This window comes from Danio rerio, chromosome 12 (genome assembly GCF_049306965.1).
Source record: "Danio rerio strain Tuebingen ecotype United States chromosome 12, GRCz12tu, whole genome shotgun sequence".
NCBI lineage: Eukaryota > Metazoa > Chordata > Actinopteri > Cypriniformes > Danionidae > Danio > Danio rerio.
The window spans coordinates 4,079,749-4,103,934 of record NC_133187.1 but is presented as its reverse complement, the minus strand read 5'-3'; the positions used below and the strand labels follow the sequence as shown (position 1 = coordinate 4,103,934).

The 24,186-nt window shown below is 38.2% G+C and overlaps 1 protein-coding gene across 4 annotated transcripts in view; it reads left to right on the top strand.

Annotated features, from left to right (window-relative positions):
* wnk4a (WNK lysine deficient protein kinase 4a) overlaps positions 1-24,186 on the top strand; it is a 128,708-nt gene that overhangs the window by 86,155 nt on the left and 18,367 nt on the right. For all 4 annotated transcript variants that reach the window (XR_012387779.1, XR_012387778.1, XM_021480207.3 and 1 more), the window contains exons 11-15: positions 1,705-1,840; positions 3,609-3,725; positions 15,552-15,725; positions 21,070-21,118; positions 21,208-21,318. Coding sequence is in view for 2 of the 4 variants with exons in the window: in XM_021480207.3 (XP_021335882.2) it covers positions 1,705-1,840; positions 3,609-3,725; positions 15,552-15,725; positions 21,070-21,118; positions 21,208-21,318 (587 nt within the window). In the remaining 2 variants the exon portion in view is untranslated. The remainder of the gene's footprint in view (positions 1-1,704; positions 1,841-3,608; positions 3,726-15,551; positions 15,726-21,069; positions 21,119-21,207; positions 21,319-24,186) is intronic.

The window sequence follows — 24,186 nt, the reverse complement described above, 5'->3', positions numbered from 1 at the left end:
TCATAGATAATGGTTTATTAATAGCAATAATTGTACCTTAAAATGCTTCAAATGTCTTTTTACTCCTAAATGATGATGTACTAATGACTTTGTGCTCAGTAGGGCTCATGTTTTCATCCCTCCTCTCATCTTTCGTAACAAAAAAAACACGTTTTATGTCCTATAGGATACTGTTTATACACCACAGGGCTCTTGGACACCGTCCCTAACGAATGCTCGCCATTACAACATTGTTTTCCGCTCATAAGAACTTGACGTTCCTCAACAGCCTGAAATCTTTCAATAGAGCCAAAGATCGCCAAGCGGTAGGCTGGCTATAAAGGTTTGTGGGCCTCGTAGGAAGCCCAGTGTTTGGATAAAACAGAGGCTTGTGTTGGTAAAAGACCTGGGAGACACAATTAGCTCACAGAAACAAGCTCAGAATGGACTCCGCGTCCCTACGGGCCCAAGTCAAACACGGCCTCTAACTGCGTGTGGAACTTCAGTAAAGACAAAGCCAATGCAAATACTACGAGTAGTTCTTTTTCTTTGGCCGTGGTATTGGATTTCCACAAAACAGTGCAGTTAAAAATACATTTCGCTGTCCAGGAGTCTTTTCTTCTTAGGTACAAGAAGATAAACTTTCCCTGTTATAGAAGTAATACACTTAGTGAAATGTGTTCAGAAATGTGTTAAATTGTTTGTTATTTTTCAGATGAATGACAATGTTTAATGGTTTAAATGGTTGAACTTAAAGGGGTAGTTCACTCAACTATGAAAATTGACCAACCCAAGCTCATTCTGGAAACGTAGCCCTGCGGACGTTTCTGGAGACCGCGATTTACGTGGCCGGAGGTACGTAAGGCTGCGTTTAGTTTTTTTCGAGCGAACGCTGCGGGGCGGTGTGGCGCTGCTCCGCCCCTCCTCTTCGCGCTCGCCGGCCGACGGCTGGTCTCCAAGTGGAGGGCTTTCCCGGTGCAACCAGTTTGTCCGCTTAGCTCACAGCATTGCGTCGGCGGAGTGGAGGTCCCGGAGGAGGAGGAGGAGCCGGCTGCGGGGACGACGACCGGGAACGAGTCCGGGGAACAGCGGTTCCGGTAATCAGGTAAGACGAAAAACGGAATCCTAAAAATAAGGGCGAGAACGCGGTGGGATCCGAAAACGCGGTCGAAATCGAAGACTAGGGCTTTTGCTTTTTTTTTTTTTTTTCTGGACGGCTTTTGCAAACCGTCGCTCGGGTTTAGGGAAGGAGGAGGAGGAGCAGGAGGAAAAGGAGGGCGGCCGAGTCGGCGGCTTTTCTCGTGAGAACGGCGCGGCCGCGAACGGCGCGCGCTCCCGAGAGGCGCCCGAGACACGAAAAAGTTCGCACAGCAGCCTCTCGCGGATCCGCGAAAACAAAAACTGCTCGAATACGTACCTACTGGGGACGTAAATCGCGGTCCGCAGAAACGTCCGCGGGGCTACGTTTCCACAATGAGCCCGGGTTGAAATTGACTCATCATTTACTTAAACTTAAGTTGTTTTCCTTTTTAGGTTCTGTTTTAGTCATTAACATCCATATAGTAGGATAAAATATGCAATTGAAGTCAATGGCTACTGGTTTCATTCATTTTCCTTCGGCTTAGTCTCTATTGCAGAGGTCGCCACAGCCAAATGAACTATTCCAGCGTTTGTTTTACGCAGATGCCCTTTTGTCTGTAATCTGTCATATATTTATGTCCACAGCTATGCCTCAGATGTGACGTCAGGCTTGAGCGATGGCTACGAGGGACAGTCGGAGCAAGGCAGTAAAGCTGCTGCCAGACGCACAGCAGGGAAGCTGTTTAGGAGGAGAACGCGGTCCCGCCTGCGCATTACAGGGGTGAGAAAAATTCACGATTTCATCCCGTCACATACACATCCAATAATAAGTGCTCAATATAATGATTGATTCATTTGAGATCACATGTTAGAGAGCAGGGTTACGGGTATGTGAACTTTGTTTGAGGATGCCAGGGGGTCTTAAAAAGTCTTACATTTCAAATGCAAAACTTTAGGCCTTAAAAAATCTTAAATTCACTGAAATATTGTGTTGTAGGTCTTAAAACATTTTAAACAGTTCCTAATTTTCTCTGTACAAGTATAGCTACCCAATCAGTCCAATAACCAACATTTTTTTTTTGTTTATATATATATATATATATATATATATATATATATATATATATATATATATATATATATATATATATATATATATATATATATATATATATACTAAGGGTGTCACGATCCTCCAAATCCTCGATTCGATTACATTTTCGATTCTAAAGGCACGATTCGATTCGATTTTCGATTATGAATAATTAATTAATGACCAATTTATTATTTGTAGCCTACCGTTTAAACTACCTGACCTGCATGGTCTTTGTTTTACCCATAAACAAATCCTACAGTAAATGAATAAAGGCAAGACACACACATAATTACCACCTGTCAATCACTTTTTCTGCGGGACTCGTGAATAGGCAGTGATCTGTGTCGTTATAATGGCGTCGGTAAAAAAGACGTACAACCAACAGGAACCAGCCAACAGTATCTGAGGTGTTCACTAAAATGACTAAGTACAAGTGAGTGAAAGATTGAAGCAGCCCTCTGACTGCCTGGACCTGCTGTCTCGAGCGCAAGGCTGTGTCTGTGTGGTCACGTGATGTGCATTTTCAGAGGTAGAGAGGAAGGAGGGCTGCTCAGAAATGCTACACGCCACTGTGGATGTCAAATCGTTGTCGTTCTAAAATGCCATTTAAAAACAAAGACAGTGTAAACAGGGCCTGAGTGTGTACTTTTCGCGAGCGGATTTGCAACGGGGGCCAGTTTTCATTGCCCAGTTTTCTTACTCTTTAGAGTGATTGGTCGTCTAGCGTACTCCCAAAGTGTCTCAGACACACGTTGAGGTTCCCTCTGAAGGGGATCAGTGGTTTGTTCTGTAGACAATGGAATAAAATATTTATGCTCAAGTGGGCTAATAATATTGACCCATATAATATATAATAATTTTGCCTTCAGATCTATACTGCCCAGGATATACACAACAACTTAACATCTCACATTTTGACTCCAATATAATAATTTCCACCATTTCTGAAAGCTGCTTTGGACCGATAAATATTGTGAAAAGCGCTATACGAATAAATTGAATTGAATTAATAGGAATTAATGATGCATCCACTCACCAGTCCATTCCACTGCTTCTGTAAACCCTTTAGATGATGATAGAGACAAATATATAGAGAGCAGTGCAGATGGTTTTAGCTTAATATGATATCGCATGTGAATTCAAGATGTTCAGCATTTACGTGTGATCGTTCTCTGTGTGGGTACAGTATGTCCCCGCTCATTTGTTTCATAAAGACCCTTTGGGCTTGCATTGATTAGCGTTCAAAGGGCTCAAGAGATAAACAGTAAACGCACAGTCAAACACAATCAGCTCAGAGGATGACCGATGCACAGTCGCGCATACACACACACACACATGGAGATCTCAAAGAGAATTATATTTATTTAGGCTATTATGCATAAATAATTTTGCAAAGCTAAATGCATGAATACATTTCCCGACTAACACACAGTGTGTGTGTTGTTATCCACAGTTGTCTGATAAAGTGGACCGGGTGGTTGAATGTCAGCTACAGACTCACAATGATAAGATGGTCACCTTCAAATTTGACCTCGATGGCGACAACCCTGAAGACATTGCTGCGGTAATGGTAGGTGTCTATCTGTGTCTATATAGTGTCTATGACGTCTTAAAGTTATAGTTCACTCAAAACTGTAGATCCTCTTATTATTTAATCACCTTTTACTCCTTCCTGTTTTCTGTTAAACACAAAAGAAGATACATCGAGTGAGGATAAAAACTGATAACCATTGACTTCCATAGTGTTTCATTTCCCTACTATGGAAGTCAATGGTTACCAGTTTCAGATTGTCTTCTTTTGTGTTGAATAGAACAAAAAAAAAAAAGGTTTGGAATCACTTGAGGGTCATTAAGTTGTTTGAAAAATTAAATTTTTGGGAAAACTGTACTTTTAAATGTACACTTGTCTGTTCTTACATTTACATTTACATTTAGTCATTTAGCAGACGCTTTTATCCAAAGCGACTTACAAATGAGGACAAGGAAGCAATTTACACAACCAGGAGCAACAATGAATAAGTGCTATAGGCAAGTTTCAGGTCTGTAAAGTCTAAGAAGGGAAGTATTAGTAGTATTAGTATTTTTTATTTATTTAAAAAAAAAAAAAAATTTTATTTATTTTATTTTTATTTTTATTTTTTATTTATTTATTTATTTATTTTTTTGTACAGTTAGTGTGATATTCAGAGAGGCAATTACAGATTAGGAAGTGTAGTGGAGACTAAATAGTTGGGTTTTTAGTCGTTTCTTGAAAGTAGCGAGTGAATCTGCTGTTCTGATGCAGTTAGGGAGTTCATTCCACCAACTGGGCAGATTGAGCGTGAGCGTTCGCGAAAGTGATTTTTTCCCTCTTTGGGATGGAACCACGAGGCGACGTTCATTCACAGAACGCAAGTTTCTGGAGGGCACATAAATCTGCAGAAGCGAGAGCAGATAAGAAGGAGCAAGGCCAGAAGTCACTTTGTAGGCAAACATCAGAGCTTTGAATTTGATGCGAGCAGCAACTGGCAGCCAGTGCAAACGGACTAGCAGCGGAGTGACATGTGCTCGTTTAGGTTCATTGAAGACAACTCGTGCTGCTGCATTCTGGAGCAGTTGAAGAGGCTTGATAGAGTTAGCTGGAAGCCCAGCTAGTAGAGAGTTACAGTAATCCAGTTTGGAGAGAACAAGAGCTTGAACAAGGAGTTGAGCTGCATGTTCAGATAAGAAGGGTCGGATCTTTCTGATGTTATAGAGTGTGAATCTGCACGATCGAGCAGTTCTAGAGATGTGGTCAGAGAAGTTTAGTTGGTCATCAATCGTTACTCCAAGGCTTTTCACCATTTTGGATGCAGTAATGTTTGCCCCGTCCGTCTGGATTGAAAAGTTATGGTGTAGAGTCGAGTTGGCAGAAACTACAAGCATTTGCAGTTTCTGCCATTTCCCATACAATGTTCCCATTGTATTGTATTGTAATGTTCCCATTGTATTGTGACTTAATGCATAAATATTGGCGTTATTGTCTTGTAGCTTTACCACTGTAAAAGTTAACTACCTCCTAAAGGATAAATATATTAGTAACACTTTAGTTTAGATCACAGTTCATGATATTAACAAACCATTAACTAACACTACTAACTTAAAAAACTACAAATGAGCTGTTTATTAATAGTTAGTATGGTTGAAGTTGGGTTTAGGTTTTTAGTAGGAACAGGAATGCAGAATAAGATTATACCTTATAACTACTAATGAACAGTTAATATCCTAATAATAAGCAGGTCATAAGTCAGTAGTTAATGGCAATAATTGTGACCTAAAGTGTTACCAATATATTGTTACCACGACTGGGGTGGAGTGACAGGAGACAACAGGAGGTAAGATCCAATATGCAGTTTATTCAAAGTCAGGCAAGCAATGGTCAAATCAGGTGCAAACGGGTATGTTAAGGCAGTCCAGAATCGTCGTCAATATAACAGGCAATAGGTCTAAAGGCAGGCGGCTAAACAGGATAACAAGGAATGCAAAGCTAGGGTCTAAACACGGATAAACAAGACAGGGAGAAACGCTTCGTAATGTCACACTGGGAAAACAAGACTCGGCAAACTGGTAGCGTCAATGAGTGGCTTATGAATGGAATGGAATCAGTCTGTGAACAAGGTCCAGCTGGTGATGCAATCAGGATAGATGACTGAGCAGGCGTGTGTGTCTGGAAGCAGTGCATGTATGAATGTGTAGTCCTGGGGAATGCGGAAGTCCTGAGAGTTCGTGTGAGGACCAGCAATCTCTGGAAAGCGATCGCTGGTTGTGTGACATATGTTAAGCTTATTCATCTTGACTTATGCTTTCAGACCAGTAGAAATGTGAGAATTTTACTTACGAATTAAATAATTTTAGTTCTATGAATGATAACTATTTGATCATAAAACTTTTACACTCATTCCTAAATATGTGTTCACAGTCTATCAAAATACGAACATTAATATGCATTATTGTTTTTATTAGAAAAAATTTATTTATAATTTGAACGACTAAATTCTGGTATAATATAATTGAAGGATGAACATAATTTTAAAACATTAAGGATTTAGCTAGAGGTAGCAGCAGCTGTGTTCTTCTTTATATTAAGGCTGTAAGAATATGGTCGCATTTATTGTGTTTTGATGAGCTTTTTTTTTTGTGTGTGACACAAATACAATATAGACTGACTTTTCTCTATAATATGTATGTTGAGATGTTGACGTTCCTCTCAAATGTAAAGCCCGAAAAAAGAAAGAAGGTGCAGTTATTGCATTTTGATTAAACATTATATAGTAAAAAATTAAATAAACAAACAAACAAACAATAAATAAATAATAATTAATTAATAGAGAAATTAATAAATTAATAAAAAAAAACTGCATGGATAAATTTTAATTTAATACCAACTTAGAAACAATTTATTTCACCAAATATGAATAACACACTACATATTATTTTATGACATTTATATTATTGCAATTTAATAAGACATTATATAGTAAAAAAATTAAATAAACAAACAAACAAACAAATAAAAAACTAATAAATAAATAAATAAATTTATAAATTGAGAAATTAATAAATTAATTTTAAAAAATGCATGGATACATTTTTATTTAATACCAACTTATAAATAATTTATTTTACCAAATATAAATAACACACTACATATTATTTTATTACATTAATATTAAAATATTTTGATTAAATATTATATGGTCAGAAAATGTATGAATTAAATAAATAAATAAATAAATAAATAAATAAATAAATAAATAAATAAATAAATAAATAAATAATAAATAATTAAATAAATGCATGGATAAATTTGAATTTAATACCAACTTTAAAATTTATTTCACAAGGTGTAAATAACACATTGTATATTATTTCAAGCCTGTGACATTACAGTTACCTTATTGGCTAAGATGGTACATTTATTTGAAGTTAAATCTATTAAACGTGACTACATCAAGGTTAAGATGTAAGTCTGCTGATAATGTCAGTGGTGCTAGTGTTAGCACATAAGCACACACATTATCAGCTGTAGCAGAGCAACACGAATGTTCAACTCCTGCTCTTATCAGGCAAAATCCCACTAGCAAACGTTCAACTTCCTCTCCATCAGTGAGCGATACGCACTTTTGTGCACAGTTTAGTAAAGGTCTTGTGGGAAAGCGCTCGGTGAGGCACGTAGCCAGATCTCACACTCATTTAACAGAGCGTACAGAAGTGCTTTGAGTTAGAAATAAAACACTAGCCGGTTTTCCATCACCCTACTGTATGTAAATGCAGGTGTTGCAGTAACGCATGAGAAACAAGTGACGGGAATGCGAAATTTCGAATACTAATGAGATGAGATTGTTTTGGAAAAAATGGCAGATGGAAACACATTTGCAAAAAAAACTCTGATGTAGTGAACATTACACCCACATTACGCCATTATGTTTGCCTGGTTTGCTGTTGGTTGCTAGGTTACCAATACTACACTGAGCCACTCTAACAACTTAATGGAAACGCAACAAATTCACATTTGGGATTGAATTGATTATCTTTTTTTTTTACTTTGAAAAGATTTGCTTCACGTAAAATCTTAAAAGTCCCTCCAGTATTTGGAGAGTCCAATAGTTCTGAAGATCAGGAAACTATAAGGGTTTTACAAGATTTGTGTGTATTTTAAAACACAATCATTGAGGCAAATAACGCTGAAGACTGAAGCAGCTAATAATCATTTAAACTGAGGAAGGGCAGAGGGTTGCTGAAGAACTACCGAGAAATTCCAGCTGCTGTCTGGGCCTTCATTGCTTTAATACACTTCACCTTCTTCATGTGTTCAGTACTTTTTCCCTGCGTCATTTCATTTTATTAAGCATAACTATATTTGTAAACCAATTAGTTTTGTTTTCTTTGCATAAATGGATTTCTTTGATTGCTACCAACATCCGGGGAAAATTGCAAGTCAACAGAACCTTTAGAAAGATGTTTTTAATTCAATTCAGCTTTATTTGTATAGCGCTTTTACAATGTAGATTGTGTCAAAGCAGCTTCACATAAATGGTCATAGTAACTGGAACAGTGTGGTTCAGTAACTGGAACAGTGTGGTTCAGGTTTTAGTGTTTAAGTTCAGTTCAGTTCAGTTTAGCTCAGTTCAGTGTGATTTATTCATTACTGAGAGTTCAAACACTGAAGAGCCAATTCATCGATGCGTAGCTCTACCAATCCTGAACCATGCGAGGCAGTGGCGACAGCGAAGAAAAATTTTTCTGAGAAAAATGGTGACGTGTTCAACACTTATTTCCCCCATATATAAATGTCCCTGGAAAATCCTGTAGGGACTGATATAGATAGTAATTAAATGGAACTACAGTATAACTTTTAACTATATATAAATACACTACAAGACACATACAGCAGGCACATACAAACTCTGACTGACACTCACTAGCATTCCTCATTTCTGCGCATTTCAGAGATATTTTGTCATAATTTGACGAGCACATGCCCCAGATCACCCGCTGTTTCAGACATCTGGTTCTGTTTGTCCCTTATTAAAAAGATGCGGGAGAGCGATGTGCCTTTTTTCGGATTTTTTTTTTCTTCACTGGCAGTGTTCACCACATGGCCAGATCTTGAAAAGCCATTTTAACTTGACCTGGCACACATTTAACACGAATGACTATAGTGATGAAACGGCAAGGGCTCAAAATCTGGACAATAATAATAGGTTGCATGTGTTAGAATTGACATTTGATGTTCACATTCTGATACTGATATATTGTGTATAGAATCAAAGATTTACCCTAAATAAATACACTACCTGACCAAAGTCTTGTCGTCGATCCCAGTTGTAAGAGCAACAAATAATGATGAACCATCTGCTGAGCTGCATCCCAATCATCACAAATAGTGTACGACGTACTGGAACCCGCATGGACCCAAGATTATCACAGAATCAGTCAAGTTTGGTGAAGGAAAAATCATGGTTTGGGGTTACATTCAGTATTGGGGCGTGCGAGAGATCTGCAACATCAACAACCTGAGGTATCAAGACATTTGTGCTGCCCATTACATTACAAACCACAGGAGAGGGAGAATTCTTCAGCAGGATAGCGCTCCTTATACTTCAGCATCCACATCAAAGCTCCTGAAAGCAAAGAAGGTCAAGCTGCTCCAGAATTGGCCAGCCCAGTCACCAAACATGAACATTATTGAGCATGTGTGGGGTAAGATGAAGGAGGAGGCGTTGAAGATGAATCCAAAGAATCTTGATGAACTCTGGGAGTCCTGCAGAAATGCTTTCTTTGGCATTCCAGATGACTATATTTATTTGAGTCATTGCAAAGATGTATGGATGCACTCCAAGCTCATGATGGAGTCAGACACAATATTCACTCTGTCTCCACTGCAGCAGGACTTTATATTCTATACTGGACATCATTTCCAACCCGGGCTCATTGTGGAAACGTAGCCCCGCGGACGTTTCTGCGGACCGCGATTTACGTCCCGGGAGGTACGTATTCGAGCGTTTTTTATTTTCGCGGATCCGCGAGAGGCCGATGTGCGCGCTTTTTCGCGTCTCGGGCGCCTCTCGGGAGCGCGCAGCGTTCGCGCCCGCGCCGTTCTCACGCGAAAAGCCGCCGGATTGAAAAAAAAAAAAAGCAAAAGCCCTCGTCTTCAATTTCGACCGCGTTTTCGGATCCCGCCGCGTTCTCGCCCTTATTTTTCGGATTCCGTTTTTCGTCTTACCTGATTTCCGGAACCTGCTGTTCCCCGGACTCGATCCCGGTCGTCTTCCACCGCGGCCGGCTCCTCCTCCTCCTCCTCGTCCGGGGCCTCCGCTCCGCCTGATGCAACGCTGTGAGCTAGGCGGACAAACTGATTGCATCGGGAAAGCCCTCCACTCGGAGGCAAGCCGTTGGCCGGCGAGCGCGAAGAGGAGGGGCGGAGCGGCGCCACACTGCCCCGCAGTGTTCGCTCGAAAAAAACCAAGCACAGCCTTTACGTACCTCCGGCCACGTAAATCGCGGTCTCCAAAAAACGTCCGCGGGGCTACGTTTCCAGAATGAGCTTGGGTTGATCATTTCTGTTCAGTGACAAGACTTTTGGCTAAGCAAAGTCAGACCTTGCTGTCCTACTTAAATTGGTAAAAATTAAGGCATGATCATATTTTATTTAGGTAAAATAAGCATAATCTAGAGGCCTTTGCCTTTCATTTAAAACACTACGGATACCAAATGATCAACTAGAAGTCGAGTTATTATCTGTTGTTCTAAAAACTTGGATAGGCGACAATACTTTTGTCAGATTTGTGTCATTTTAGGTAACCTAATCTGACTACTTTTAGATTAAGATTACTTTTCCAACTTGTTTTCCGAGGCAAGAGGAGAAGAGCAGTGACTGAAACATCAAAACGACAATAGAAATGTGCCGTCTGTGAGTAAACAGAATACAGATCAATCATTTACAGGAATGTGAGGCTGATTGTAATGAGTGGATGGATGGATGTTTGTTGTCTGTATGAGTGTCTCATTTATATTGCAGTGTGTGTTTGTGTGTGTGTGTGTGTGTGTGTTTATGTTGTGAGGGTGTTTGTGAGTGTGTGGGTTTATTTGTGTTTATTTGTGAGTGTGACAATCTGTGTGTTTGTTTGTATGTAAGAGTATGCGTGTGTGTGTGTTTGTTCGTGAGTGTGTGTTTGTGTGTAAGTCTGTGTGTGTGTTTGTGAGGGTGTGTGTGTGTGCTTGTGTGTGTTTGTAAGTGTTTGCACCTGTAAGTGTGAGTGTTTGTGTGTGCATGCACGTGTGCATGTTTGTGTTTTAGCATGTGAGTGTTTATGTTTAAGTGTGTGTGTGTTTGTTCGTGAGTGTGTGTTTTGTGTGAGGCTGTGTGCGTGTTTGTTTGTGTTTGTCTGTGAGTGTGTGTGCATGTGTTTGTGTGTGTCAGTCTGTGAGTGTGTGAATTTGTGTGTGTGTTTATTTGTGGGTTTTTGTGTGTGTATGTGTTTTTGTTTGTGAGTGTGTGTTTGTGAGTGTGTGGGTTTGTGTGAGTTTTTGTTTGAGTAGGTTTGTGTGTGTGTGTGTGTGTGTGTGTGTGTGTGTGTGTGTTTATGTTGTGAGGGTGTTTGTGAGTGTGTGGGTTTATGTGTGTTTATTTGTGAGTGTGACAATCTGTGTGTTTGTTTGTATGTAAGAGTATGCGTGTGTGTGTGTGTTTGTAAGTGTGTGGGTTTGTGTGTGTATGTGTTTGTTCGTGAGTGTGTGTTTGTGTGTAAGTCTGTGTGTGTGTTTGTGAGGGTGTGTGTGTGTGCTTGTGTGTGTTTGTAAGTGTTTGCGCCTGTAAGTGTGAGTGTTTGTGTGTGCATGCACGTGTGCATGTTTGTGTTTTAGCATGTGAGTGTTTGGGTTTAAGTGTATATGTGTTTGTTCGTGAGTGTGTGTTTGTGTGTAAGTCTGTGTGTGTGTTTGTGAGGGTGTGTGCATGTGCTTGTGTGTGTTTTTAAGTGTTTGCGCCTGTAAGTGTGAGTGTTTGTGTGTGCATGCACGTGTGCATGTTTGTGTTTTAGCATGTGAGTGTTTGGGTTTAAGTGTGTGTGTGTTTGTTCGTGAGTGTGTGTTTGTGTGTAAGTCTGTGTGTGTGTTTGTGAGGGTGTGTGCATGTGCTTGTGTGTGTTTGTAAGTGTTTGCGCCTGTAAGTGTGAGTGTTTGTGTGTGCATGCACGTGTGCATGTTTGTGTTTTAGCATGTGAGTGTTTGGGTTTAAGTGTGTGTGTGTTTGTTCTTGAGTGTGTGTTTTGTGTGAGGGTGTGTGCGTGTTTTTTTGTGTTTGTCTGTGAGTGTGTGTGCATGTGTTTGTGTGTGTCAGTCTGTGAGTGTGTGAATTTGTGTGTGTGTTTATTTGTGGGTTTTTGTGTGTGTATGTGTTTTTGTTTGTGAGTGTGTGTTTGTGAGTGTGTGGGTTTGTGTGAGTTTGTGTTTGAGTAGGTTTGTGTGTTTGTGTGTGTGTGTGTGTGTGTGTGTGTGTGTGTTTATGTTGTGAGGGTGTTTGTGAGTGTGTGGGTTTATGTGTGTTTATTTGTGAGTGTGACAATCTGTGTGTTTGTTTGTATGTAAGAGTATGCGTGTGTGTGTGTGTTTGTAAGTGTGTGGGTTTGTGTGTGTATGTGTTTGTTCGTGAGTGTGTGTTTGTGTGTAAGTCTGTGTGTGTGTTTGTGAGGGTGTGTGTGTGTGCTTGTGTGTGTTTGTAAGTGTTTGCGCCTGTAAGTGTGAGTTTGTGTGTGCATGCACGTGTGCATGTTTGTGTTTTAGCATGTGAGTGTTTGGGTTTAAGTGTGTGTGTGTTTGTTCGTGAGTGTGTGTTTTGTGTGAGGCTGTGTGCCTGTTTGTTTGTGTTTGTCTGTGAGTGTGTGTGCATGTGTTTGTGTGTGTCAGTCTGTGAGTGTGTGAATTTGTGTGTGTGTTTATTTGTGGGTTTTTGTGTGTGTATGTGTTTTTGTTTGTGAGTGTGTGTTTGTGAGTGTGTGGGTTTGTGGGAGTTTGTGTTTGAGTAGGTTTGTGTGTGTGTGTGTGTGTGTGTGTGTTGTTGGGGGATATGAGTGTGTGGGTTTGTGAAGGATTGGGGTGTGTGTGCACGTGTGTGTGTGTTTACCTTTATTACTGTAGACCAAATGTCTCCACAAGTATAGCGATACCAGTAAATTATAATGCCAGATTTCTTGAGAGGGTTGGATTGAGGTAGAGGATAGAATATACAGTCTGTACAGTATAGAATTCAGTGCGTCTAAGTGAAGTCCCCATAAAGATAGCTGTACAAGTGTGTGTGAGCACGTGTATGTGTGTTTGTGTGTTGGTTTACATGACTGCATGCTGCTCTTTTTCTCCCATACAGAAGCTCTTTTGTTTGGTCTCAGACTTCTGGCAGGGTCGAGGCGCTCCCGGTGTGTTATTGGTCGAAACGCTGAACACCCACTGCTATTAGTGGTGTGTAAAAGCTCAGCTTGTGGACAAACTTAATTAAAGCTGCCTTGAATTAAAAGAGTGTCCACAAGCGCACACTTGCTCAATTTAAGCACGTTTCTTTTTAAGTAGTCAAAGGATAGTTTGGATCGCACAGAGAGCCCCCTTGATTCCTACATGGTGTACGTGCACTACGTGCGCAGGTTTGCAGTCAGAATAGTTGCTTCACTACAATTTTTCAGAAAAACCATAACTAGAATGTACTTTTTGGCAACATTTCTACATTAAAAGTGCTATACCTTAATAACACACATGCTAATAAGCAACTAGCTAACAGTGAGAATTGAACGAAGTGTTACCAATTTTATTCAAGCCATATTTTCTGTAAGCCAATAGATTTATTTCTATAAAAGAAAGTTGGCCATAGAAACGAATAGTTCATTTTAGTGTAGTCATCTACATACTTTTAAAATATATTGATACCATTGTGGATATTCAATACCATTTTGGTGTATGTGCGCTACATACCGATATTCGATAAGATACCTTGAAAAATATTAATATTCAATACCATTTGGGATACTTGATACCATTTTGGTGTACGTGCGCTACATACTGATATTCAATACGATACATTGAAAAAATGTATATTCGATACCATTTTGGTGTGCCTGTACTACATACTGATATTCGATATGATACCTTGAAAAATATTGATATTCGATACTATTTTAAATATTTGATGCCATTTTTTGTTCATGCGCTACATACTGATTTTCGATACAATACGTTGAAAAAAAATTGATATTTGCTACCATTTTGGATATTCGATACCATTTTTGTGTACGTGCACAACATACCGATATTTGATATGATACCTTGAAAAATATTGATATTCAATACCATTTTGGATATTTGATGCCATTTTGGTGTACGTGTACTACATACTGATATTCGATACTATACGTTGAAAAAAAATATTCTTATACCATTTTGGATATTGAATACCATTTTGGTGTATGTGCGCTACTTACCGATATTCGATATGTTACCTTGAAAAATATCGATATTTAATACTATTTTGGATATTTGATACTATTTTGGTGTATGTGCACTACATACTGATATTCAATACGATGCGTTGAAAAAAAACGATATTCTTATATCATTTTGGATATTCGATACCATTTTGGTGTATGTGCGCTACATACCAATATTCAATACGATACTTTGAAAAATATCGATATTTGATACCATTTTGAATATTCGATACCATTTTGGTGTACGTGCGCCACATACCGATATTCGATATGTTACCTTGAAAAATATCAATATTTAATACTATTTTGGATATTCGATACAATTTTGGTGTATGTGCACTTCATACCGATATTTGATGTTACCTTGAAAAATATTGATATTCGATACTATTTTGGATATTCGATACCATTTTGGTGTACGTGCGCTACATACTGATATTTGATGCGATACGTTAAAAAAAAAACTATATTTGATACCATTTTGGATATTCGATACCATTTTGATGTACGTGCGCTACATACCGATATTCGATATGATATCTTAAACAATATCGATATTTAATAACATTTTAGGATAATCAATACTATTTTGATGTACCTGCACTACATACCGATATTCAATACGATACCTTGAAAAATACCGATATTCGATACCATTTTGGATACCGTGGGGAACAAATTCCACAATATTAAAGTTATGCAAATGACGTAAAAAGGAAAAAGAACTGAATCATATAATGCTTATATCAGGTACGTCAGCAGTTCTGTAAGTCCAAAAGGAAATAAATAAAAAAATCTAAATTAGCCCAATCTCGTCTTACATTCTGATTAAAACTAAAGTGTTAAAATCTTAATATTATTATTAATTATTCATCTCCCCGCTGGTGAGAAGAGCAACTGATACTAACTAAAAGCAAGATTGTATCATTTAAAATATTAAAATATCAATATTTTTGACTAGTTCATTTAAAATCGAAATCAGTTTAAAAACGTTAAAAAGTTAAAGTTTAACAATAAAATCAGTTCTTTGCCTTTTGTTTTTACAATCATTAAATAAATATTCATAATTTTTCAGCCAAAATATTGGCTATTGGCCACCGAATAAAAGAGTTATCGGTTATCGATTTCCATATCGGTGAATATTTTTACACCATAAAAATGTTACACTCAATGGATGTTAAATGATCTGGTAACACTTTAGTTTAGGTCACAATTCATGCTATTAACTACTGGCTTATTACCTGCATATTATTAAGATATTAACTGTGTATTAGTTTATTCATCAATGTATTGATATTCAATACCATTTTGGTTTACATGCGCCACATGTGTGAGTTTGCAGTCAGACTGGATGGCTTTCTGAAGTCAACACTTTTTCATTTGTTTGTTTTTCTCATTCCCTCAAGGTGCATAATGAGTTCATCCTGCCGTCGGAGAAGGAAGGTTTCATCTACCGCATCGCTGACATTATAAAACGAGCAGAGTCGATGATGAAGAAGGAGTCGTTGGGTCATCATGAAAGCCATGGAGGCTCCCGTCCCTCGTATATAAACAACGTCAACTCACTGTCCGCTTCTCAGGTGGGAAAACAAGTCAAAAAAAGGCCACTTGTAAAAAAAAAATGAATATTTATTGATTGATTGTAAAAACAAAAGGCAAACAACTGATTTTATTTTAAAACCTTAACTTCAGAAAAGGTTTTAAACTTTTTAATTGAACTAGTGTTGTCAAAAATATCGATATATTGATATGTATTGATATTAAAATATTTAAAATGATATAACCATGCTTTTGGTTTGTATAAATACTAGTTGCACCAGCAGAGAGATGAATTATTAATAATGATATTAAGATTTGAACACTTTTGTTTTAGGGTGCTTTCACACCTGTAGATCGATTGTTTTGTTCCCAAACAGGGTTTACAATTCTTACAATGTTTACTTTTGTTTCTGGTGCGGTTCGCTTTCATACAGCAAAGTTTCTAATTGGACCAAAATAATTAAAACAAGTTGAGTGCGAGTAAACTCTCAGGGTTTCAGGGTTTACTTGTCAGCTGTCATGCATTGTTATTTTAATTGAAATTGACATTTATATTGAAATTGACATTTACCGGTAGGAATGATGGCATCCCGCCCTACTCATCATTCTCTCTTCATATAACCATATATATGGCTATTAAATATCCATAATACACTGTGATATAGCCTGGTTTCGTTAGTTTGTTGCATCGTTTTGCTTTCTCATTACAATCGATCAGCACTAGAGTTCGTTTCAATCGAGCCAAGACCACCTCATTCAGACAGTCTCACACTGATTGATATGGTGCGGATCTGAGCACGATTGCTGGATTCACATATGCCAAACGACCCATGCTACCATTTCGGATATTCGATACCATTTTGGTGTACGTGCGCTACATGCCTATATTCGATATGTTACCTTGAAAAATATCGATATTTAATACTTTTTTGGATATTCGATACCATTTTGGTGTATGTGCGCTACATACCGATATTCAATGCGATACCTTGAAAAATATCGATATTTGATACCATTTTGGATATTTGATACCATTGTTGTGTATGTGCACTACACACTGATATTTGATATGATACCTTGAAAAATATTGATATTCGATATTATTTTGGATATTTGAAACCATTTTGGTGCACGTGCACTACATACTGATATTCGATACGATAGGTTGAAAAAAAAACGATATTCGATACCATTTTGGTGTACGTGCGCTACATACTGATATTTGATACGATATGTTGAAAAAAAAAAACGATATTCGATACCATTTTGATGTACGTGCGCTACATACCGATATTCGATATGATACCTTGAAAAATATCGATATTCGATAACATTTTGGATATTGTGGGGACCAAATTCCACAATATTAAAGTTATGCAAATAAAGTAAAAAGGGAAAATAACTTAATCATATAATGCGTATATCAGGTACGTCAGCAGTCCTGTAAGTTCAAAAGGCAATAAATAACAAAAAAAATCTAAATTAGCGCAATCTCATCTTACTTTCTGATTAAAACTAAATTGTTAAAATCCCAATATTATTAATAATCATAGCCTGGTTGCGGATCTGAGTGTGATTGCTGGATTCACATATGCCAAACGACCCATGCTAACTAGGCAAACGAGACTGTCTAGGTGTGAAAGCACCATTAAGCAGAAAATAAGATGAGATTGCGCTAATTATGTTTTTTTTTTAATAATTTATTGCATTTTGGATTTAAGGACTGCTGACGTACCTTCTATCACTTCTACGTACCATCACACTATTTTTAGCTGTCCTTTGTAAAAAAAAAAAAAATTAAATAAACACAGGCTTTGTCCAAAAGCTCAGTTTCACTTCAGCCTGTCCTTCAACTGATCTGCAGATATGTCTTAATTAGCGCTGAGAAGCAGAACAATGTCTGTTTTATGTAGCTTTGAGATCTGTAATGCTATAATGCCGGTCCACACACACCCTGAGGATTGCGTAACACCCCTCCAGAGGCGTCCGCTGGATCCAGACCAGCTCATGATTACAACCATCCGTCCCAAACCAAATCTTTCTGAGTCTCAAACATCGATCGATTTCTCTGCAGAGCGAGGCTTTGACAGAATGTAACCCTCGTACCCAAAACCACAGGCTTCGCCTCCAATAAAGCCAGCAGCTGTGGGGTTTATGCTGAAGAAGTGGCATTTGTGTGTGTGTAGGAGCTGTTTCAGTGGCACAGAGATGTTATTTATGGCATAAATAGTTTGTAAAATGAGTGTTTGACTGAGATTGAAGATGCTGAGAGCTTCAGCCGTTAGACCAAAAGTGCTCTTAATTAAGTTTAAGGACTTCGCCATTTTAGAATATTACGTAAGTAACTATATTTCAGACTATTTTAATGATATAAGAGCATAGTTGAAGCGCATGACGCAGGATGTACGTTAAAAAATATTTGTGTTTTATAATTCAGGTTTTTTTTATTTATTTGAGTTGCATTATAAGATCTTGATCTTTCCTTCAACAATTTTAAGTGGTAAACAGGTTTAAACGCAATAATATTTGTGCCATTTACATATATCTCAATTAATATGCAAGTGCATGTATTTACCAAATCTATTATTGGATTTTATTTTAATTCTTAGTCTTGCCGGGAAAAGGAGGGATGGTTTGAAACCCAGATTGTACAGTTCTGCCATAACGGGTTGCTCCACAACCTCAAGGCTGTAGTCATCGTAGATAGCGATCGGCTTGTCCTGATATTATAGCGAGCCCCTTCATTTCCGAGCCTCTCGCATCACAGCCTCTTTAATCTGATAGCGGTGATGGCGAACTATCACAGCTCTTGGTTTTCCTCCTTGCTTCAGTTTGGCCACAAGAGCGCGTCTGTCGATCTCCGGTGGGGATGATAGGATTTGCTCGCCCATAACATCCACCAGGAACTGCGAGAAAAACACAGATGGTCGAGGGCCCTCGACGGATTTTGGCACTCCGATAATTCTGATGTTATTGCGCCGACTTCGACCCTCCAAGTCCAACGTTTTAGCTTTTAGCTTAGCATAGCTCTCAGTTAGCTCAGAACAGGTCGCTTCTAGCGAGAGAATTCACTCACTGAGAAGGTCGGCATTCGATTCTAGCAAAGTAATTGGCGTACCTTGATCCAGCACCGCTGTTTGAACTGAGTCCAGTTTCGCTTCCAAAGATATCAAGGCGGCTTTAAACTCAGTAGACAGGGCCTCTCTATGTTCTTCCAGAAGGCTAGTTCAGGCCGCCATGTTAAACTGCTGCGGTACCGTTGTCTTTAGGAGGGCCTTTTTTTCCCATATTTGCTGGACTTCGATGCCATTTTTAGTCATTTTAAGCGTTTAACATGTAATAAACAAATAAATAAAGTGGTGGAAGTTTCAAGGATTGAAAAAAAAAGTCCACAGGGACCTCGAGACAGGTGCGACTACTCCATTCACGCCCGCAACCGGAAGTCCTCATTGGATTTTATTTTAAATGCGTGTTTGTGTAAAACAATATAATCTGCACAAAGAAATGATGGGGTTCTTCTCTAAAGAAGTTGTTAATCCACCCAGTTTAGTGCGGCATTATGGGCGCTTTACGTTATAACCAGGGCCAGACGGAATCTGCGGACGTTTTTTAGTATATCTGCTAAGAATTTTGGGAGTATCATAACTGAAACCTTAATATGTGAAATAAAAAGTAATACCTTTTTAACATTGCATTGTACATAAATCAGATGAACATTTTCACATTAGTTAATAATATTACTGAAATTAATAAAAAAAGCTCAATAAATTTAGATTTACACATATTTACTCAAGTAAACACACAGAATTAATGATGGGCTAAAAATCTGCAGAAATTGGCGAAATTCTGCGCGCAGATTCCACGTGGGCCTAATTATAACTAACGTGGTTCAAGTGCAAAGTGCAGTACTTTAGTTAAAAGTTGAGGCAACTCAAAAAATAGCTATAGAGTAAGCTGCCTTACAAATTTAAGTTCAATAATAATAATAATTATCATCATCATCCTCATGATCATCATTAGTATTATTAATATTATTATTACATTTGGATTTTTTTCATTTCCTAATACACAATAAATATTAAATTTTATTTTGTAATAAATAGGCTCATTATTTATTTATTCATATGATTTATATGATATTAGAATACGTGTTAACTCTTGTAAGTGATTTTATGTTTTAGAATAGGACATGTCATATTCTCAATAATATTAATAATAATAATTCATAATAATTAACATGGAAAGCGAGTGCATGTTTTTACCAAAACTAATACTGGATTTTATTTTAAATGCGTGTATGTGTAAAACAATATAATATGCACAAAGAAATAATGGGGTTCTTCTCTAAAGAAGTAGTTACTCCACCCAGTTTAGTGCTTCATTATGGGCGTTTTACGTTATAACTAACGTGGTTCAAGCGATGGATCTGCGACAGAGAAACTACGTTTTGGGAAACACTCGTCACTACATCCTTCTTTTCCCAAACGATGCATCGTACTGATAGTTCAGCCGCGAGTTACGTCGATGTTTGGGAAACGCACCCCAGGTTGAGTTGACTCAACCTTAATCAAGTAAAGTGCAGTACTTTTGTTAAAAGTTGAGTCAACTCAAAAAATAGCTATATAGTAAGCTGCCTTACAAATTTAAGTTCAATAATAATATTAATTATCATCATCATCATCATCCTCATGGATTTTTTTCATTTCCTAATACACAATAAATATTACATTTTATTTTGTAATAAATAGCCACATTATTTATTTATTCGTATGATTTATATGATATTAGAATACGTGTTAACTCTTGTAAGTGATTTTATGTTTTAGAATAGGACATGTCATATTCTCAATAATATTTGTAAAGGAAACATAGGCTCTCTCTATTACATATAATTCAGTTAATATGGAAAGCGAGTGCATGTTTTTACCAAAACCAATATTTGATTTTAATGTAAATATGTGTTCGTGTAAAACAATATAATCTGCACAAAGAAATAATGGGGTTCCTCTCTAAAGAAGTTGTTACTCCACCCTGTTTAGTGCATCATTATGTGCGTTTTACGTTATAACTAACGTGGTTCAAGCGATGGATCTGCGACAGAGAAACTACGTTTTGGGAAACACTAGTCACTACATCGTTCTTTTCCCAAACGATGCATCGTACTGATAGTTCAGCCGCGAGTTACGTCATTGTTTGGGAAACGCACCCCAGGTTGAGTTAAAAGTTGAGTCAACTCAAAAAATAGCTATGCAGTAAATTGCCTTACAAACTTCACTTTGGTTTTACAGTGAATGGGTTTACTCACTTTCAGTAAAGTCAATTAATCAGTCTTCATCAGTATATTTGACAGTAATAATGAACAAACTTTTTTTTTCTCTCTTTCAGCCAAACCTACACAGTCTGGCTCGAGCTCATTCCTCTTCCTCTCTACCAGGTAAGCTCTACCATTGTGTATTACTGATGTCAACATGAAGCGCTCTTTTAGTCCGGCACCTTCCTCACACGTACGCATGTGGTTTTCAGCGGAGTTGGGTCTGGGCTCCGGGGCCAGGGCTTCTCCTCTGGGAGCCGCTGGAGACGTTACCTCATCCACACGTCCACTCTTACGCTCGCAGTCTTTCCATAACGCTCCAGGTAAGAGAGCACTTCTCTCGCATTTCTGTCTGGCTTCAGTCCTGTGAGTGGGCTGCTCTTAAAATGTCATCGCCGCCTTCAACATACACTGTATACCACAGTTTCCGTCCGACTCAAGGGACTCTGGGTGATTGCTTTAGCTGATGGCATCTTGTTTTGTGAATTCTGTATTCAAAGGCTGAAAGCTGCATTGACAGTTCAGCAGACTCAAAAAAAAGCTGTCTGTCATTATGGTTGATAATGTTTCTTTAATTTAATACACAACAATTATAACCGTAGTGATAAAGATAGATTAAAGTTATAGATTTATTGCTTTAAATATAAAAGAATTCACATACAAATACAACAATGCCGACACCGTATTATGCAACCCATTGGAGATATGTACCCAGGGCTGCATTTGTCACTGCAAAATATATGTCTGCTTCAGTTTTTGTTTTCACAAATCCACTAGAGGGCGCTGTGTACATTTTTCACAATCTCAAATACCTTACTGGGGCACGTTTTCTCATACGTGCAGTTTCTTGTAAATCCACCAGAGGCCGTCGTGTACATTGCTGTCAATCTCAATGTCCTCCTCACACATATCTGTGAGAGAAGCTGGCCTGCTTATGATTACCTCCGTGTGGACTGCTTCTCTGCTGTTACCAGTTTACCCAATGGTTCGCCGCTTACTGTACTTTGGCGGAGTTGACCGCAACAACGGGTTTCGAGTCTGGTGAATAACGGTTCCAGAAAGCAGATAAAACAAAAACAAATGGCAAAAAATAAAATAAACAAGTAAATAACAGGGTGAGAATGTGGTAAGATCTGAAAACATTGTAAAAATCAGGCGAGAACTTTTTTTTTTCTGGATTGCTTTTGAAAACACTGTCGGTTGGGTTTAGGGAAGGGGGTGGGTAGGTGTTGGTGAGCAAATCGACAGCGGCCTCTGGCGGATTTACATGAGAACAGCAGGCATGAATGGCACTCGCAAGAGAAATTTGAGAACTCTAAGGGCCCTATCATACACCTGGCGCAAGACGTGGCGCAGTAGTCTTTTGGTAGTTTCAGCTTGGTGCAAGAGTCGTTTTGAGGCGTTGCGCTACGCTGTTTAAACAGCAAATGCATTAGCGCTCATTTGTGCGCTCATAGGCGTTCTAGTCTAAAAAGGAAGGCGTTCTGAGGCGGACCACTGGCGCGTTGCTATTTTGAGAAACTAAAATAGATTTTTCATTAGACCAAAACAAACCCGGTCTAAACTCTGGCGCAGAGTTGCGCCTCGCTTACACACTGCTTAATACACACAAGAGAGCAATAGGCAAATATCTTTACATATGAAAAAATGTAAATATTAAGGATATATATAGGATATAATAAAATAGATATAGGACATAAATATAAAGGATTAAAATATTACAAAACATATTAATTTCTAGCCTACATAAATATGAAAAATCACTGCTTTTATGTCTTCTTCATCTCGGGAGGCTTTTTCAGTTCATTCATAACAATTTGCTTTTGTATAATGTTATTATTATTAGCAGTAGTATTTATTATATCCATATTTATATTTGTTTTATTAAAAACAAGCTTAGATTTGCCCACCTGTCAGGTTTTAGACCATATGGGGCACAGCATGTGTTTTAGGATATAACTCAGGTTTTTGAGCACATTTTGCTATTATTGTTCATTTATTCGTTTGCTGGAAATTAGAACTGAATTTAGAAATAGTTTTGAAATGAATATTTGCGCTTAACAAACAAAAGTATTTATTTATTGACTAATTGATGTCTGTGCGTAAAGGTTTCCCTATCCAAGAGCGAAAGTGAAAGTAGATCATTTATCTTTCATTCTCACGCAGTAGATGCTCTGTTTAACAGTTTTCTGTTAAAAAAACTGTCAACTGTTAACTGTTTGCTTGTGAAATGCTAATTTCACTTACTTTGCATCCTGTAAATAGCGAATGCGCTCTTGGCACGACGCAGCTGACTCTTAAAGGGAATGGGAGATGAGTTTCTAATTGGTCTATTCTCAAAACACACCTATAACTCATTAAGAAAATAAACTTAACCCTTTTAGACCAAGGCAGATTTCCCGTCCTTAAATTAGCAAAAACGCGTCCTGACACGCCCTGAAAGCGTTTGCGCCCTGCGATTTGTGCTCTGCGCATGGACCTTCAAAATAGAGCCCAAAAAGTGTACACAGCAACCTCTGGTGCATTCACGAAAAAAAAACTGCAAAAAAACATAGCTCCTGGGACTTTTTTTCGCTCTTCAGAAATGTATATAGGGGTACATATCTATAATGAGCCTGGGTTGCAACGTTTGCAGTTTACAACCCAATCAAAGTGACAGATAACGACATCAGTAGTGCAGCTTCTATCCCTACATGTGTTTGTGAGCTCTTCGACTTTCCCCATCCCCTCCGACTCCGAGATTTCTGTCACAAATTAAAAACAAAGCTCAACAAATCATGCCCATTGCCAGCGACTATCTCTCTCTCTCTCCTCCATCACCACATCCTTTCTGTTTCTGCTACAGAACATTTTGTTTTCCTGTTTTCTGGACTTATGCCTCCATGATACATCTTGCATGCTCATTTAAAAAAAAAAAAAAACACGAATACCCAGATATACTTAAAGAGCCACTGTTGTAATGTCGACAGCAATTACGCTCAGCCTCTGTTACAATGGGAGCTTTACAAGCGAATTGCGCAGATGGTTTTTATTTGTGATTTGGGCCCGTTCACTTCATCAGTGTGAAGATTCAGACGTGATCATTCATTGTTGACGTAATGCACCATTGGAGAGCGTGTTTGACTGTGTTTCCATAGAGAAGGCACTCTGTGAAAGGTGGAAATGTGCACAGCATTGACAGATGCAGAACG